Genomic DNA, 20216 nt, shown 5'->3' on the forward strand with positions numbered 1-20216 from the left:
AGAGAGAGAGTGTGTGTGTGTGTGTGAGAGAGAGAGAGAGAGTGTGTGTGTGAGAGTGTGAGAGAGTGTGAGAGAGAGTGAGAGAGTGTGAGAGTGTGTGTGTGAGAGTGTGTGTGTGAGAGTGTGTGTGTGTGTGAGAGTGTGTGTGTGAGAGTGTGTGTGTGTGAGAGTGTGTGTGTGTGAGTGTGTGTGTGTGAGAGTGTGTGTGTGTGAGAGTGTGTGTGTGTGAGAGTGTGTGTGTGTGAGAGTGTGTGTGAGTGTGTGTGTGTGTGTAAATATATACATTTTCCCCAGTTAAAAGGGTGTCTGCAGCTATTGCAGATCCTTCTAATCCATTTATGATGGACGGTGAGTGCAAATGAAATCTGTACTGCACCCTGGGCATGGTTCCAATAGTAGTAACAATTGATCAGGAACCATTACACACAACCCACCCTCTACTAGCAACAATCCTACAAGGCACTGTGTAACAACATAATGCATTAAAAGCACTGCCTAACGAGACAGGTCTGCAGTGCGGAACAATAGGCTTGATTCATCCTGCTATGTTCTTGCACAGCTGTTTGCTGGCTCTGGATTACTGCAGTCACATGAGCTGCTTTACAGCACAGCAAGCTGTCAGGGGCTGGGAAGGTCATGGGGAGGAGAGGGGAATCAGGACAGAGACTTGCTCCATCCACTCCGCACTGCGGTATACTGGGAGGAGGATAGGCAGAACAAGGCCTGCTCCACACCCATTACAAAAGACCGCAAGCCATAATGCAAAACACAACCCCATAGGCAGATTAACCTATTATAAACTGCAGTGTCTATACATCTGTACCTTTGGTGCAGTGTCTAAAATGTACATTACTGTGGCCTTTATACATTCACATTAACAATCTACTATTCTCAACTGCATCTGCATCACCTCAGAATGTCCTATATAGAGGTGCAGGACAAAAGTGTTAAGCAATGGTCAAAAATCTGCAAATAAAATGTTTCCCAACTATCTGCATTTATAGTGACCAGTAACAAATTGTTTTATAGCAAATGACATGACCAATTATGTAGAAATACCAGACATTTCTAATTGCATAGAAGAGTTACGGTTACACTATACAGCAACTATACTACTAAATCATTTTAATTAACCATTTCAAGTCCGGACACTTTCACCCCCTTCCTGTCCAGGCCAATTTTCAGCACTATCACACTTTGAATGACACTGTACCCATATGAAATTCTTAGAATTGTTTCAGATAAAACTTTATTTTGGTGGTATTTATTCACCACTGGGATTTTTATTTTTTTTGCTATATAAATGAAAAAGTCCAAACATTTTGAAAAAAAAAAAAAGCATTTTCCTTACAAATGTTTGCAAATAATATTTCTCCATAAATCTTGGCCAAAATTAATTTAGCTATCTTTTTAGTAAAATAACCACCCAAATTAGTTTACAACCAAAAATAATTTTTTTTAAATATTATTTATTTATAACATACTGTCACCCTAGCAGTAGAGTATAACCATGGTGACACTGTACTACTTGTGGGGGGTGATGAAGATTTTTTTTTTTTTTTTTTACACTGATCGCTTTTACACCCATAAAGGCTGTAAAAGCAATCATTTCTCCTCTCTGGCTGCATTCTTGCGGCCATTGAGAAATACTGTGAGAGCTGTGATTGGTCACAGCTTGTCACATGGTACAAGGCTGTTGTGACTATAACCTTGTATCATGTAACCTCTGTAATCATTCACCGATTTCACTAGTAGTAAGCAATGATGTCAGCAAGTGACATCTTGCTTACTACTATTCATGTAATCACTGATTGGTCAATGATCACACAGAGGTCCCTTACAGCGATCGGTGATCCGCTGTGTCCTCAGGACACAGCAGGCACCGGATAGCGATGCCGCGCGCTCCCAGGGAGCGCGCTCAGGCAATGAATGCGGAGGCCGTTTAGAAACGGCCACCTGCTCCTGCCCGGCCATTTATGTACATGGGCCGGACGGGAAGTAGTTAAATAGTGGGCAGAAATAGCAAAATAGAATTTTTAAATTTAAAATTAAATTTCTTTGGAATCCACTGAGGGACACAAGTCTTTCACCTGATTACACAGCTGCCTGCAGGAAGACTGGGCATTGACCAAAAAAAAAAAAAAAATGTAAGTCAGCCCAGGATAACCCTTCCTACTACCAGAATGCCTTTGTTTTGTAAGATCATGATCATAGATAGGAGTGGTGGGACCTGTGTCCCTCAGTGGAATCCAAGAAAAGGGTTTTACAGTGATTACAAAAAATGGATTTGAAATGGAATTCTTTATTTGGAGTTATTGAAGGACACAGGAGGTCATATACAAAAAAAAAAAAAAAAATCTGTAGGCCAGCCCAGGAAATCACATACTGTTGGAATATCCAGAAGCAGTTAAATTAAGGGGTGGGCAACAGCAACAAATCACTGACAGGCCCAACAAAACAAAACTTGAAACTGCCTGCAACCCAAAAATCGCCTCAAAAGACAAATGCCTGAATCTGACACTGGATGAGGCAGAACTCCCTGCCAAAAATGCCCAAAATAAAGACACTGGGAACCAACCTTATGTCCAAGAATAAGTAGAAAAAAGAAAGTTCACTGACTCAGCAGGGAAGGGAGCACCAAACCATAGACCACGCAAGAAGCTGAAACAAAAAAAACAAATTCACATTCAGGGAAGTAAAAATTCCACAACCAAATGTGGTCAAAGTGTATGTGAATGTAAAGGATGTAAAAAACATGTAATGACACTAGGCACTATTAATACCACATAGCTCCATGGTCATTTAAAAAAAAGTGAATTGGATATACTTTATCAGCTCCTTTTTGCTGCAGTCACATGACCACGCATCACTCCCCTCTCAAGGCTTGAAGGGATGAGGGTAGAGCCTGAAGACATTGTTCAGCAGCTTCTGCTGGTGCTCCCTTAGCAGATCTGCAGATAGCATGGTTCCTGCACCTGTCACTACAACTGTGAAGTTCAGGATTTGAGTGTGACAGCTAATCTAACTATGGGACTGTAGGCATGGCATCCTGTAGCTCCCAAGTAAGGAGAAGAGATACAAACTAGTTACGCTAGAATGGATCTTCTTTTATGGCTAGTGTGGCCAGTTTAAAACAGCAATCAAGTTTCCCTGGCAGCATTAACCAGGTATTTAGTAAAAACAGACAATAAAAACTTTAGACTACAGGGGTTCAAATGGGAGAATATTTGCCTGTATGAATGCAAAACAGAGAAAATGCCAGAAAGCCCTTCCTCACAAATCTGTGAATCAGGCCGATTCTGCTCACGGACAGCTCAGGGTGACACAGGGCCCTCCTCCAATGTCTCTCACGTGCAACACAGGGTCTTAGATGCAGCTAGGTGCATGGACCTCTCCTCCATATCTAGAAGCCAAGGTTGGTAGAAATGGTCTTCAAGACAGGAATCAACATGAATAAAATTTAGATCCCTGGAACCAAACTACCTCTCCTGAACCAGGAAAGACTCTTGTTTCTTTCATGGTGGTGAAGTCACACCAGCATCTAAATGCTGGTGTGAAAGACAAGGTGCCCAGAATTCACCCTCAGTTCGACAGGTTACAGTAGTAGGTGTTGGGGGTCCTCTCCAGAAAAACCGCTGGCCCCTCATTCCCCTCTATCCTGCTGTTTGCAGAACAGGCTGAATACCACAATAATGTGCCCACTAGTGGCTGCTCCAGACCCTTCACACCATATTATATATTTATTTCAGGTACTTCTAAAGCGCTGTCAATTTACACAGCGCTTTACATATATATTGTACATTCACATCAGTCCCTAACCCTCAAGGGGTGTACAATCTAAGGTCCCTAACCTACTTCATACATACACATAATAGGGCCAGTTTAGACAGGATCCAATTAACCTACCAGCATGTCTGGAGTGTGGGAGGAAACCGGAGTACCCAGAGGAAACCCACGGAGGCACAGGGAGAACATGCAAACTCCAGGCAGGAGGTGCCGTGGCTGGGATTCGAACCAACAACCCTAGTACTGCCAAGCGGAAGTGCTAACCATTTAGCCACTGTGCTGCCCATATGTGCCTTCACTGGCTTCAGCAGAGTTTACTAGTGGCTGCTCCGAGCCATTCAAACTGCTTAAGTGCAGTCTCCAGCTGAACTCAGCTAGAAAAGGAGTCCATGTACATATACAGTTTGAACAGCCGGGAGCGGCTACTAATAAACTTAGCTGGAGCCGAGAAATAAAGCACTGCATATACATGCAGTTTGAACAGCTTGAAGTTGCCACTAGGGGGCGCATTACTGTGATAATTCGGTCTGTCCTGCAAAATGCAAGACAGGGGTATGAGGGGCTGGCCGGTTTTTCTGGAGAGGTCCCAAAACACCTGCATTTGTAAGTGGGGACCTTCACCATTTACAACAGGAGGTGCTCTGGTATGTACTATTCTATAGATACAGAATTGCATAGGGGGATTTTTGGAAAAATCTTCCTGAAGATGAACTTACACTGTAAATACAGACGCATCCTACAGTGAAATGGGGGTCGCTTTGTTTAGATGGACAACACCAGAGCCACAGAAGGGATATCCCACATTTTAACAAAATCTTCTACAAGGAATAAAGGTTAATAAGCTCTTGGGCAGAGCAAACATCTTTTTAGGGTGTTTCCAATTCCCATATATGAAGACGTGGAACTGTGGGTGCACTGGAAAGGTATAGGAGGTCATAGGATCCTAGACTAGAAATATCACTGGTGGATAAAACAGACTGATCCTCTAGCTTCAAGGTAGTGCACATAGCATCAATAAGAGCCAAAATGTTATGCTTGTGGACTCTTTGTTCAGAATCAGAACATAACTGTGTGGTTTGGGCCATAAACCCATATGTGACTGTAGTAAAAACCTCCTATGGAAGACTATGGAGATGGCAAAGACTTTAGAAACAGAGGGCAAGATGGTTCCAGGCTAAATCAGTAGACATGCTGCAGGCAGCACCATAGTCAATGCGCTGGAGGCACCTCGCACAATGGGACTGTATCCCCTGTTATATTGTCATGGCAGTGAAGAAATGTAGCTGAAGGCAAAAGACTAGGCCTTATGTACTTAAGGATCCCAACCACTGACAGCAAGTGAGGGTGGGATGACTAGAGGTAACCATATCATTGTAGGCGGGCAGTATGAATGGACCAAAGACCAGAGTTCCACGTATCTCTCTGCAATGAAAGAGTAGCAGTGGGGACATACTTCTTGAATGCTGACGGAAAAAGAGCATAGAGTGCACATGTCACACTACACCCGCAGGTAGAGAAATGAATCAGCGATGAACCCCTCAGCAGTAAGCGGAACACCAAGTGATCAGCTCAGTCAGTCTACTCACAGAAATAGTCATCAGACAGGGAAAGCATTGAGGTAATGTCAACGGTCCTGGACAACTATCTCCGCAACTTACTCGTTAACAGACAGGGTCTAGAAAGTGCCTAAAAAGGAAAAGGGTACAAACTTCCTGTAGGAGTCCGTATAACCTGAAGATTAAAACATTTCTGTGCCCTTCAATGGATGAGAACGAAAGTTACTTTGTGGCTTTCTGCTGAGATGTCACAAGTTAATTTGCAAATCTCTCAACAACATGGAAGGTAAGGGGTGCTGGAGATGTTGCGAATACATACAGTCATGGCCGAAATTGTTGGCACCCTTGATATTTTTCCTGAAAATCAAGTATTTCACACAAAAAAGGTATTGCATTAACACATGTTTTGCTATACACATGTTTATTCCCTTTGTATGTATTGGAACAAATATAAAACAGAGGCAGAAAAGCAAATATGACATAATGTCACACAAAACCCCAAAAATGGGCTGGACAAAAGTATTGGCACCCTTAACTTAATATTTGGTTGCACACCCTTTGGAAAACATAACTGAAATCAGTCGCTTCCTATAACCATCAATAAGCTTCTGACACCTCTCACCCGGAATTTTGGACCACTCTTCCTTTGCAAACAGCTCCAGGTCTCTCTTATTGGAAGGACACCTTTTCCCAACAGCAATTTTAAGATCTCTCCACAGGTGTTCAATGGGATTTAGATCTGGGCTCATTGCTGGCCACTTCAGAACTCTCCAGCGCTTCTTTGCCATCCATTTCTGAGTGCTTTTTGACGTATGTTTGGGGTCATTGTCCTGCTGGAAGACCCAGGATCTTGGACGCAAACCCAGCTTTCTGACACTGGGCCCTACAGTGCGACCCAAAATCCTTTGGTAATCCTCAGATTTCATGATGCCTTGCACACAGTCAAGGCACCCAGTGCCAGAGGCAGCAAAACAACCCCAAAACATCATTGAACCTCCACCATATTTTACCGTAGGTACTGTGTTTTGTTCTTTGTAGGCCTCATTCCGTTTTCGGTAAACAGTAGAATGATGTGCTTTACCGAAAAGCTCTATCTTGGTCTCATCTGTCCACAAGACGTTTTCCCAGAAGGCTTTTGGCTTACTCAAGTACATTTTGGCAAACTGTAGTCTTGCTTTTTTATGTCTCTGTGTCAGCAGTGGGGTCCTCCTGGGTCTCCTGCCATAGCGTTTCATTTCATTTAAATGTCGACGGATAGTTCGCGCTGACACTGATGCTCCCTGAGCCTGCAGGACAGCTTGAATGTCTTTGGAACATGTTTGGGGCTGCTTATCCACCATCCGGACTATTCTGCGTTGCAATCTTTCATCAATTTTCCTCATCCGTCCACGACCAGGGAGATTAGCTACAGTGCCATGGGTTGCAAACTTCTTGATAATGTTGCGCACTGTGGACAAAGGCAAATCTAGTTCTCTGGAGATGGACTTGTAACCTTGAGATTGTTGATATTTTGCCACAATTTTGGTTCTCAGGTCCTCAGACAGTTCTCGTCTCCTCTTTCTGTTGTCCATGCTTAGTGTGGCACAGACAGACACACAATGCAAAGGTTAAGTGAACGTCTCTCCTTTTTATCTGCTTTCAGGTGTGATTTCTATATTGCCCACACCTGTTACTTGCCCCAGGTGAGTTTACAGGAGCATCACATGCTTGTAACATTCTTATTTATCCGCAGTTGTGAAAGGGTGCCAATACTTTTGTCCAGCCCATTTTTGGAGGTTTGTGTGACATTATGTCGAATTTGCTTTCTTTCCTCCCTTTTTTTGTTTTGTCCCAATACACACAAAGGGAATAAACATGTGTATAGCAAAACATGTGTTAATGCAATACGTTTCGTGAGAAATACATGATTTCCTGGAGAAATATCAAGGGTGCCAACAATTTCGGCCATGACTGTACTTAAACCTAGTACCTTAGTACGACCCTCATCGTTTAGGTCCTATAAAATATATCTGTTAAAAAAAAAAAAGGTACCTATGATATTGTCCATCCACTTCCTCAAACAATGTGTTTCTCATTAATAAACCCCCACCCTGTGTAACACAGCACATAGATTACACGTCTGTAATTAAAGCAGACCTCCAGGCAAAATCAAAATGACTGACTGTTTTTCTGCCAAACCATTCATAAAGTTTGTTGAGTCAATGAAATAATTTACATAGCCCTGCCATACTGCACAGTGAGGAATCTCACTCCTTTACTTCCGGGACCTAAGTGATTATTTGGGCTCGTTCTACAATGAGTTGTCTGGAGGCAGAAAAGAAACACAGGAAGCTGAACTGAAAATATGTGTGAAAACTGCCTGGTTGTACATTATGCTGCATAAAATTGCAATTTTGTCTTTAAGGCCATGTTCACATCTGAGCAATGCAGAATCACAGGCAAAAATCACATGATTCTGCATGTGATTCCAGATTGCACTAAAACTGGCAAAACGCACAATGTGCTTAGGGTGCCATTCATTCTTAATGGCACCCTAAGCAGGGTTACTGGATGTGCGGTTTGCTGAAGAAATGTGTGATACCCCGAGCCAGAAAAGGTGCAGGTGCTTCTTTAGCGCTTTTGTCATGCATAGGGCAGCCCATTATAAAAACCCCATAAAAACCCAAAAGCAGGAATACTTGTTCCCACTACATGAAATGTGAATGGGGCCAAACACAAAGACACAAATGAATGCAGGCTCGTATTTATTATCATTACATGTATTTATTTATGTATTGTTTTAACACAAGCAGGGTAATTTGACTTGGGATCATTCTCCCTGTACAGCAGAGCTCAGACTAGGAGAGAAAGAAACAGCCAATCATGCTAACAAGGAACATGCTGACAGAAGGAGAGAACAGGCTGTCAGAGATTAGCTTGTCAGTCTATTTTGTCTACTTTTCCTCTCCAATCTCAAGCTGGGAGAGGGACAAGACCTGTATTTTTTATTGAACTATATCAAAGAGAAATCAGGTCATACAATGTCAAACACCTAAAGGACCTATAATATGACATAAGTGCAGATAGGAAACTTCAGATGTGATTGGATATATAGTTCTCATGCTCTCCACCTCCTCTCATTTCAGAAGTCAATTCTGCTATTTCTTGAAATTTCAATTGCAGGGGGCATGATGGTGACATAATATAAGAAATATAATTAGATAACAGGGTGTAAAAATAAGGTCAATGAATATATGATACTTGTACATTATGTAGATGGAAAAGAAAAGGAGAACTTTACGTGCAACAAAAAGTAATCCTGCTATCAAAACTACCTTAATATCTGAGATATTCTTTACCTAAGCAGAAAGAACTCTTTTACTGTGCAGGATTTTGTACGGTAAGGGAGCAGTCCTCTGGGATCACTGCCAACTTCCCTTTCATATCATATTACTTTTCCTCTATGATAGCTGCTATCTATTAATTGCTTACAGACATATGATGTTCCCATGTCTGGGGAAGGGGATGGTCTATTTTACAGATTTTTTTTTTCCAGAATCCTGTTGTCTGTGCAGCTTATTTAGGGTCTACAAGAAATGCAAACTAATCACCTATCCCTTGGCAAATTGGTGGGGAATTTAAAGCTCCTTTCGGCTAATTCCCTTCCAAATCTGTTATTTTTAGGTATTCGTGTGCCTCTAGTTCACCCTACTCTAATTTGAGGCACATGAACAGTCTCAACCATATCTATAGGAGTAATAGGGTAATACAAATAACACTGACAGCTGGTAATATGAAATCCCCTGTGACCTAGGAAGGTGTAGGTTTCAAAGCCACCTGTTAAAAGCGTTGCTTGAGAAGTGCAATATTTGAGGAGTTTAAAAAGGCATTCCAGAAGGACATAAATATCTAGTACTAGTAATTTTTTTCTGGAAAATACAAAGGCTGCAATTAACCCATGAAAGAACCAAGATATCCAAAGGCAGTATTTTCCTGAAACAATGAAAATGGTCATCGTGTTACAATACAGATGTGCATCAGTTTGCAAACCATATCACAAAAACAACAGTATACCTTCTCTACAAACTAGCTGAATATATTCTCATATATGTATACATGTAGTCAAATCATGACAGATGCTGCAAAGTTGCTTTTAGTATTAGTAGAATGCTGGTAAAAATTGCAGAAAGACATTTTTGCTACTATCAGACACAATGCCCAAAACGCATATTAAGCATTAGAATGAAGAAAGAAAACTACACTCTAAATTCTTTCTTCACCTAAAAACAAAGCTAGAAAGCTACAACACACAATATCTCCTAATACTATGGGTGTGATTCATCTAAACTATCTTAGGGCAATAATGCTGCTGAATTGCAGGCATCTAATTGTAATAAATGCCAATATTAAAACTTGGCATTGTGCACTTGCAGGGCTACTTGAACCCAGGGCAAGTTGACACAACATCCCATCTCCTCTTGGCACTAAGGCCCAGATCCTGTCATTCTACAGTCAAATGCCAGAGCCTTAATAAGTAAAGGTTCCAGCGTTCAACAATTTAAAGGAGGGGCATGGCTCCATGTGGATACAGAAACTGATTTGAAAACTAATGCGTACACCCACTGTGCCAGGTTTATTTGAATGCCAAGCCTTGCAGCATACCCTGCTGTCATTTTTTTTTTTTAATAAATACACTACCAACTAAAGATATGAAAATTTGCTTTCTATCTATTGAACTCAACTAAAACCAAGCTGCTCTTTCAGAGCACCCTCTTCCGATTAGTTTGTATACTGGGGCTAGGCAACCAGAGCAGCATTTTAAACATATGACTGCCTGCTTGGACATTAGCCAAAAGCTACAAACTGACAGCAGCCTTACATTTAAAATCAAAATTATATATATATATATATATATATATATATATATATATATATATATATACACATATACACATACATACATACATACACACACACACATATATATACACACATGCACACGCATACATACAAACATACATACTAAATAGAAGCTTTTTACATTTGCCTGGAGAACATTTTTAAGATTTAGAACCATTTGCTCTCACCTGAGTAACGCCCACTGTTGGTATAGCCCATTAATACCAAATGCGGACAGCATAAAAATAAGTATGCTTCATCCATAAAATGGGTGGTTCAATTACCTTATGCCATCATAAAAAAAAAAAAATCTATTCAGCTACTGGTCCTGCTGGGTTCTTTCTGAGCCACACCTAGCACAGCTTTGTGTGCTAAGGCTTCACAGACCCAGATACATGCCTTGTAATATGCTGGCTTTATTCTAGCCCTTGTTTCCATTTTATGTGGCATCACACACAGACAGCAGAGTGCTGTGCACTGATCTGCTTTGTGAACTATATTTAGTGTGGGTTGATGGGCAGAGAAGGACAAATCATTAGAGCTGATCTAGTTCTTTGTTAGACAAAACACAGCAGTGTTAACATTTATGCAATTAGGTTTGACAGAAGGCTTTCATCTTTATGCTGGTAGATACTTTTACTAGTGCTTTGGTTTGATTACATATCGCAGAGTTAATGCATCAGGATGACAATTATATCTTTCAAATTTATGAAAAGAATAAGGGAGTTCTGAATGCTCTGAATTTGGACCAAGAAATGTATGGTTAACTTCCTCTCAGCATTCTTTTGTTAAAATGGTCATGTAACAGGCTGAAAAAATAGGATTTTTGTTTTTACAGTAACATCCTTTTCTTGGAGCCCATTGAGGGACACTGTGATTCCTAAACAGTTGGGTTATACTGCCCCAAGATGAGAAAATATGCAGTAGTATAACTGCACAGTCTAAGAATTCAAATAATTGTTGTGTCCAGAAATAGACTATAATTTCCTTGAAAACAAGAAGCACATCAGGGAAAGAATGTGAGAACCAGCTTCCAGGTTCACATGTGCACAAGTGGAAGTAGACGGAAGAGTCCAAGGCACTTCTGATGGGAACAGAATGAGGATCTTTTATAAAGATCCTACAAAAAAAGGAAACCCTTTAAATGAGAAAAAACCGGGCCTGGCTAGGAAATTAAGTCCTGCCGGAGTCCCACCAGGTGACAAGGAAGAGCTATCTTCAGTTAAAAATCGCAGACGGTGCAAGGGCACAGGGGATAGGAAGAAGATAAGTTACCAGGAACTACAGGGTACAAATGGACATATCATAAGCAATACCAGGAAGAAGGGTGCACAGAATAAGAAACAAGTAGAAAACTCCAGATAACATTCTCTATTACACCAAAGGGTAGACTTGTCCTACCAGAGACTAGAGAGCAGAGGTAATTAACCTGCATGTATAAAAATGTACAGGCAGCATCCAATGCAGAGGCTGAAATGCGACAATGCAGAAAATATCTGGAAAGTTGGGATATCAGGAATTTGCCTGGTAGGGCTCACTCACAAATGTAGCCTAAGGAAGAAAGCCGAGTACGGTAGACAAGTGCTGACAGCAAGTGGAAAGAAAAGGAAATCACCAATTTAACATGGGAACAGGGGGAAGGCAACCAATGCCAAAACAAAATTGGTAATTAAGTTGCTGGGCACAAAGGTCAAAACCTAGGGGAAGGCAGAATAATTGCCCTAGCTCCAAAACCGAGGGAGTTAGTCATCCATAGCCTTTGTAAGGTTAGGGAATGCTGCATAAGGGCTTGAAGCAGAACCGGAGGGCTGAGGCCAGGAAGCACATGCCATAGCAGGATGGAGTAGAAGGAGATGGAGTAGTTTTGTGGAACTAATCAGCTCAAGTATAGGGGATTAGGAACGGAGGACCCAAGAGTAATAAATCAATAAACATACCCCAAGGACAAGGGAGAAGTAGATAGAGTAGGTTTGTGGAACTAATCAGCTCAAGTATAGGGGATTAGAAACTGTGGGCCCAAGAGCAATAACTCTACCATGGCTGTCACAAAAGGACAACCTGTATAAGAGGGGGGGAGTCTGAGGGGCAACTGAATAGCGCCGCCCAGAACACTGCAAAATTCTTTCTTTGTAGTATGGATTAGGCATAGACACGACTGTTGTGCAGAAGTATCAGGAAAGGACTCTGACACATGGACAATAAAATAATAAATGTAGCTTCAGGTCTACCAGAATTTTGGAAAAGCCCAACTATAGAATAGACAATGGCTGGGTTGGATGAGAACTAATTGGAGCCTGACTACTGAAATAGTTTATGCCATTGCATCATGTATATGTATGGCCACTGTGTTGGTGTGTGGTGCAGTCTAGCGGGATCCCAGGAGCAACTGAACCTTTAAGAGCACATTAATCAATGTTTTGTCAGGGTTTGGAATATCACCAAGATCCTTGCTTGGCTGGATTGGGGACATAGGTTGGTTAGGAGAGGAAACATGCTTGTTCCATGCCAAAATGGTCCCAAAAGCTCATACAGAATTTCACAAAGGGATGCTTTTTTAATCACAAGTCTTAGATCTAATAAAGAGCAATTTCTTTTCTGTAACACTCTGGCTTGGGAGAATGAGACACAAGTTCCCCAGGTGAAAGGAAAGCTGGAGAGTTATGGAAGTTGATTACCCAACTGAAAACCTTAAGTATCTGAATAGTCCTGTGGACATTTGCAGATAGCTGTAAAGGAGAGGAATCCTTTAGAAGAAGGTCCTCTGACCTGAATGCTAAGTTCTTAAGTTGGCAAGAAAGCACCTTTAAGAATATTCTGGGAGCACAGGATAGGCCAAATGGCAGTGTGATAAACTGGATATTACTGAATGTTTGTCTTCTACTGCGAAACGCAGAAAGCGATGATGAGGTGGATAAATAGGAATACGCAGATAGACATCTCGGATGCCTAAAGATGCCAGATATTGCCTTTTTCACAGAAAGGAAATAACTGACCATTTGGATGCCATACAAAAATATAGATCTAGAAGAAAGTACTTATAGATTTTAGGTTCAGGATAGGACAAATACCCCTATTGGGTTTGGTACCATGAACAGGTTTGAAAATAATTATTTGAACCTGTCCTCCAGAGGCACTGGAATGACTACTCCCCGGGTGGTGAGGGAGAAGTTAGAACTTTTCTTTTGTACCCCTTTGAACCCACAGGCCTAGGACATCTGTGACCCAGAGAGGGGCAAATTCAAACACTTCTACCCCAATTTTATGAATGAGGGCACTCCTTCTTTGGGAAGAAGGCTTTGTGGAAGAGTTGGTGGATGTTTTGTGACCCAAGTCTTGCGCCAAAATGAAGGCCTGAATTTAGGCTTCACAATTGATGCTTGGGTAGAGAGTGTTAAGGTACTTTGTTTCGAGGCGATAGAAGCCCCTGTAGAAGCTTTACACATGTGAAATCTGATGTATTTGGGAAGTGCCTTACCATAGACTCTCCCTCAAAGAGCATATAAGCATTTACAACAGGCAGCTTCAGCTAACAAAGCTTAGAGCCACAAGTATCTGCACATGTTGAACAAATCCAGTCTGTTAACAGAGAGGAATTCCTGAGTGTCAAAACTTGTTGAAGGGCATCCACAGAAAGAGCAAGGCAGAAGGTAATTTCTGTAATTGCTCAACCAAGGTACAGTCCTGAAATATAGGATCCCGTTGGTTGTTCATTGCCCTAGTCCAGTTAGCTGAGGTTTGACAAATAGAAATTGCAGCAATAGCTGGTTGCAGAGCTCATATTGCTAGAGTAAGGAAAGCCTTGAAGAGTGTCTCAAATGTTCTGTCAGCAGAATCTTTGAAAGAAGGAACATCATTACCAAGTACTGAAGGAAGACTGGCATGGCAGAGCTCCACAATGAACCTCAGGGTTGGCCCAATCTTCATAGAATGCCTATTTTATTGGTTCATGAATGGGGAATATCTTTTTTTGACTTAGAAGGTCTCCAACTACTCAAAGAGGCATAGCGAGATGGGGGAGAATCAGGTGCGGCACTGCTGATGCTTTTGCAAACAGCAGGAGTGAGCATATAAATACTGGCAAGCATATTGCCTAAAGCTAAAACATCAGGTGTTTAGGAGCCTGGGGGGTGAGAAATCGTCCATGGCCTCCTCAATCTACTCTAGCCTACCTCTCCCAAAACAGACATATCAACATCTGACTCAGGAAGAGAGGGTAAGGATGGGGAACGAGCCTGGAACTTTTAAGACCTGGAAAGTTATGGCTATATTAAAGCAAACAACTGCCCAAGGAATTGTGACACAGCTGCACAAAAATTTCCCTTAGTCAGGTAGGCTGCCTGTTGTGTGCTAAGAATACCAGGATCAGATGCACAGACTGGTGTTAAAATAAGGTCCTGCTCCGGTTCAAGGGTGTCATTGCTTGGAGTGGTCAAAATGTTTTGCAGGCCTTTGAGAGAGCGAATGTTTCCTTCATCTGTTACCACGTTCTCTTTCATCTGGTTTCAGCCATTGCTACCAGTGCGAGTTTTCAGCTAATAGCTACTCACAGAGTAGGGTGCGAAAATGGGGTAAGCATGTCCGTAGAAGTAACAGAAGAGTATGCAGCAACCAAGATGGTGTTCATCAAGTAGAAAATTGCTTGTGAGAAAGGTTGGGAGGAAACGCCTGAGTACCTTATAAAAAGCTTTAGACAAAAGTGACAAAGTGTGAGACCTGTGGTATGATGTAACACTCGGTCATCCACCTGAGACAAAGCTCCAAGTGGTTGTAAACTTTTCAACCACCATCACCATCACCCCTACAGTAGACGTGTATTGACACGAAACGTGTCTAGGAGGAGCCTTCGCACGCCTTGACGTCACGCCGCCGGGTCAGGAGGTCCGGCGGCCCACCCATGTTTCCCACTGGTCAGTGTATAGTATCTTTTTTTCAAGCTGCTTTTACTGGCTACAGGCTGCAGGCATGTGCTTTTGGTAACTCCTAATGATTTTATGTATTGGATTTAATAAATATTTTAAAAACATACTACACTATGAGTATTTTCACTCCTTACACCTGGCACTGAGTTCCCATACCTCAGCCCCAGCATTTTTAGGTTCTTTGTGCGGACCGAAGGAGCAGTGTGATCCGACCGGACCAGTATCGCCTTACCACCGACGGACCATCTGGGTACTATAAAGCAGCGCCTACATGGGACCACGGATATATGTAACCTGTACATGCGCATTGTAATTGCTTCTGGTAAGCGGGCAATTTATCTATTTCTGGGATTGGATCACACCTATACTCCCTGCGAGTCCCCCATCACTGAACTGTCTACCATCTTGAATACTTTCATATTTGAAGATCGTATATATTTTAATTGCCACTTGGACATTACCTATAGCGCTGCACTTATATTGTCTCTACATTGCACAAAGTGCTGAGGTGAGCACCATGCAGAATTCAATACCCAAAGCAACATGGTGTGGGAACCTGTACGGCTCTCAAGATTTTACCTAGGTTGCACTGCTTCTATTATTAGAAGACAGCAAAGAGTAGTTCAAAGTTAAAATAATAAACTAGTTAAAAAGATAACTTCACCTTTTGAACATGTTACAGCTGTATTTAGGGGTTAATATGTAAGATGTTCACCCCCCACCCATATTCCCTATGACAGAGGGCAAGGGTTCTTCTCCCCAACATTTTAAAATTGGTGCGGCTGTGTGGGGTTCTGCCAACACAGCTGCATCTTTCTTTCACAGAGATATATTAAAAAATAAACTACAAGTCCCATCTGCAGCCACAGAAGATAGACTTGTAGTTTCAGTGGACTGTGAGCAGGCTGATCAGTCCGAGCCTATAGTAAATTCTCAGCCCCTCCAGCTTTCACTGAAAGGTACAGGTCAGCAAGCGCAGGAGGGAGGATTGCACTCTGCAGGAGCCTGACGCTGCACCCCCCCCCCCCGATTCACTGAATGCCGGTGTAATACTTTGCTGGTGCCTATGAAAAAAAAAAATAGATGAACTTTTCTTTTCTGTTTTTAACTGCAATATAACCAATATTTTTTTGTTGGCGGTGAACTTAATTATTTAAGGTGGTTGTAAATGCTTACAAACTGTGTCCAAAAACATAACAAAAAAACAAAAGAGGACTAGTCGCTGACATTGCTGATCTCTCCCCCATTACCAACTAATCTTGCCTTGTTCTGCACTGTATCTTTGTATGGAGTCAGGTAGCCATCTTGGTAGAGGAAGAGTTTTGATTCATGATAAACATTCCGGATGTGCATCCAGCAAGTAGAACAATGCTCATCACAGTAGTGACATCACCAAATAGCACGCAGTCCCTTGAAACTAGAGAATTTTGAGGCAGCAGTGCTTTAGGTCTTCTAAATTTTCAGTAAAAATTTGCAAGGATATTTTGTGGAGTGCTTTGAACGCACTTTGAAGAAAATTCCCCTTACACTCTGTCCACTGTTATCATTTACTTCAGCAACTTCCCTATTGTGCACCTATATTACAATCTGCAGAAAATAAAAGTATATATGTTTGCTGCTTTGATAATAACTGCCAGACCATCTAGCACGGATGTAAAAAAAAAAAATCTGCTTAATGAACATGACATGATCTTTTGAGGTGTCAGTCTTCAGGTAAATACAGTATAATTGATCAAGACACTCAAATAATGTGTTTGAGCTATAAGCATCCTGTTTTAGGTTTTGCACAAGGTCTCTGTGACATTGTGCCTTAGAGGAAGATGTATATATCAAGAGATTTAGAAAGAAGACATGCCGTGCACAGATTTATTTAGCTTGGCTTTTTTATCTGAATATTAGAAAGTCAGGTGTCTTATATAGGGTTCTATACATTACCATTTAAAAAAAATGCTGCAGGGTGGCCTGCTCTTACCATTGGCATCTTGTACTCCAGTTAAAGCCCCAACAGCTGCAGCGGTTTCTCCTGACAAAACGATCTGTCCTCCTCCCTGTAGTGTGGCTTCTGCTAAGGTGGCTACTGCATGAGCTGCTGCTTCACTATAGTGGGACAAAAAAAAAATATATATAGAAATAAGAGAAGCAACTATTATTGTATTCCATCGCAAGGTATCCCCCGCTTTCTAAAATTAATTTTTGCGTCAGTGGCTGCTCTGTCATTTCAGCACAGAAAACTAACAGGAAGGTGAAAGGGTTGTCTTCCATTTCCATGTTTATATCAGGTCATATTACTGAAATTCTTCATGTTAAGGAACTACTTACTTAAATTAAATTCCCACACAGTACATTGTACTTATACAATTTTGAATATGGATTTTCTAGTTAACTTTAAAAGATCTCAAATATCTTACATTTGTGTATGTGTGCGTATATATTATATACACACACACACACACACTATATTGCCAAAAGTATTGGGATGCCTTTACATGCACATGAACTTTAATGGCATTCCAGTCTTAATCCGTAGGGTTCAATATTGAGTTGGTCCACCCTTCAACTCTTCTGGAAAGGCTGTCCACGAGGTTTAAGGGACTCTAGAGGTTTTTTTTTTTTCTTGGAAAATAAACATGTTATACTTACCTACTGGGGCTGCACTGTGCAGTGGTTTTGCACAGTGCAGCCCTGATCCTCCTCTTCTTGGGTCCCCAGCAGGTGCTCCTGTCTCCTCCTTTCTGTCGAGTGCCCACACAGCAAGTAGCTTGCTATGGGGGCACTGCTGCACACAGTTTGTTTTACCTTTATGCATAGAATGGAGAAAAGTAAAAAACCTTGAGCCTTTACAAACACTTTTAGGAGTGTGTCTATGGGAATGTTTGACCATTCTTTCAGAAGTGCATTTGTGAGGTCAGGCACTGATGTCGGACAAGAAGGCCTGACTCGCAGAGTCTGCTCTAATTCATCCCAAAGCTGTTCTATCGGATTGAGGTCATGACACTGGTGTGCAGTTAAGTTGGAACAGAAGGGGCCATCCCCAAACTGTTCTCACAAAGTTGGGAGCATGAAATTGTTCAAAATGTTTTGGTATGCTGACGTCTTAAAGAGTTCCCTTCATTGGAACTAAGGGGCCAAGCCCAACCCCTGAAAAACAACCCCACACCATAATCCCCCCTCCATCGAAACTTTACACACAATGCAGTCAGGCAAGTGTCGTTCTCCTGGCAACCGCCAAACCCAGACACGTCCATGGGATTACCAGACATAGAAGCATGATGCTCTAGAGTCCAGTGGCGGCGTGCTTTACACCACTGCATCCAATGCTTTGCATTGCACTTGGTGATGTAAGGCTTGGATGCAGCTGCTCGGCCATGGAAACCCATTCCATGAAGCTTTCTACGCACCGTTGTTGTGCTAATCTAAAGGACACATGAAGTTTGGAGGTCTTTAGCCATTGACTCTGCAGACAGTTGACGACTTGTGTGCACTGTGCGCTTCAGCATGCGCTGACACCACTCTGTCGTTTTACGTTGGCCTGCCACTTCATGGCTGAGTTGCTGTTGTTCCCAGTTGCTTCCACTTTGTTATAATACCACTAACAGTTGACCGTAGAATATTTACTAGCAAGGAAATTTCATGGATGGACTTATTGCACAGGTGGCATTCCATCACGGTACCACGCTTGAAATCACTGAGCTCCTGAGAGTGACCCATTCTTTCACAAATGTTTGTAGAAGCAGTCTGCATGCCTAGGTGCTTGATTTTATACACCTGTGGCCATGGAGATGATTTGAATATACATATACACACACATCCCCTCACCGGCCACTTTATTAGGTACATCTGTTCAATTGCTTGGTAACACAAATTGCTAATCAGCCAATCGCATGGCAGTAACTCAGTGCATTTAGGCATGTAGACATGGTGAAGATGACTTGCTGGAGTTAAAACCGAGCATCAGAATGGGGAAGAAAGGGGATTTATATGACTTTGAACGTGGCATGATTTTTGGTGCCGACTCTCTGGTCTGCGTATTTAAAAAACTGCTGATCCACTGAGATTTTTACACACAACCATCTCTAGGATTTACAGAGAATGATCCAGTGAACGGCAGTTGTGTGGACAAAAATGCCTTGTGGTTGTCAGAAGAGAATACTGCTGCAACATTCAGGTGGTAGGTCAGAATGCGGCATAAACAACATGAAAGCTTTGATCTATCTTGCCTTGTATCAGTGGTTCGGGCTGGTGGTGGTGATATTTTCTTGACACTAGCAAGGTGTACCTAAAAAAGTGACCAGAGAGTGTGTGTGTAATATATATTTATTACACACAAACACACACACACTGTTCAAGTCAAACCAGGACTAGTTTTATAGGTGTAAAAAAGGATGCTAGCGTGGCAGTACTATATACAAGTGTGTCCCATTACTGATAGGCGGCACACATGTTGTGGGCCAGTCCAGAGACTATTAATTAAGATGGCATTCAACAGTGTTAGTGTGTGAATGGAACAGAGTGTGGTGATGAAGATTCTTGTTGATAATGGCGTAAAACCCGTGGATATCTACAAAAGACTTCAAGCACAGTACGGTGATTAGACACTCAGCTATAATAAGACATTCGAATGGTGTAAACGTTTTTAGTACATCCGTCAGCGACAATCCTGGCCGTGGTGGTTCCCAGCCCACAGCAGTCATTTTTGTGAACATTCAGCGTGTGAAACGCTTGATCCTAGATAATCGACACATAACCTGTTGTGAAATTGCACAAGAAACTAATCTTTCTCCAGAACAAAGCACAAGCTCATACTGTTCACCGCACTACGTGCGTATTACAGCAACTCGGGTGGGAGGTATTTTCACCAAAAAGAGTTCCTCGGAGGTCAGCCTTTTTTTTAGCACTGATGACAAAGTGAAGCAGGCTGGCCTAGGATGGTTCAGACGTACTGAAAAATCTTCTATGCCGAAGCTTTCCAGGTATTAAACACTGGGATAAGTGTATAAATGTAGCAGGGGAGTATGTTGAAAAATAAATGTAGTTTCCACTTCTTGAAGTGTGAAGTAACCCACCCCCAACATTACTC

At 41.9% G+C, this 20216-nt stretch overlaps 1 protein-coding gene across 3 annotated transcripts in view; it reads right to left on the minus strand.

The window, feature by feature from the left end:
- The window catches only part of NRF1 (nuclear respiratory factor 1), a 101231-nt gene that overhangs the window by 14807 nt on the left and 66208 nt on the right, over positions 1 to 20216 (minus strand). For 2 of the 3 annotated variants that reach the window (XM_089676918.1, XM_089676920.1), the window contains exon 10: positions 17112 to 17236. In XM_089676918.1, the coding sequence (XP_089533044.1) occupies positions 17112 to 17236 (125 nt within the window). Of the gene's footprint in view, positions 1 to 2578; positions 2662 to 17111; positions 17237 to 20216 lie in introns of all 3 variants that reach the window. The other variant, XM_089676921.1, reaches the window with a different exon arrangement.

This window comes from Staurois parvus, unplaced genomic scaffold (genome assembly GCF_062004578.1).
Source record: "Staurois parvus isolate SC_StPar_1 unplaced genomic scaffold, SC_StPar_1.0 ptg000175l, whole genome shotgun sequence".
Classification (NCBI taxonomy): domain Eukaryota; kingdom Metazoa; phylum Chordata; class Amphibia; order Anura; family Ranidae; genus Staurois; species Staurois parvus.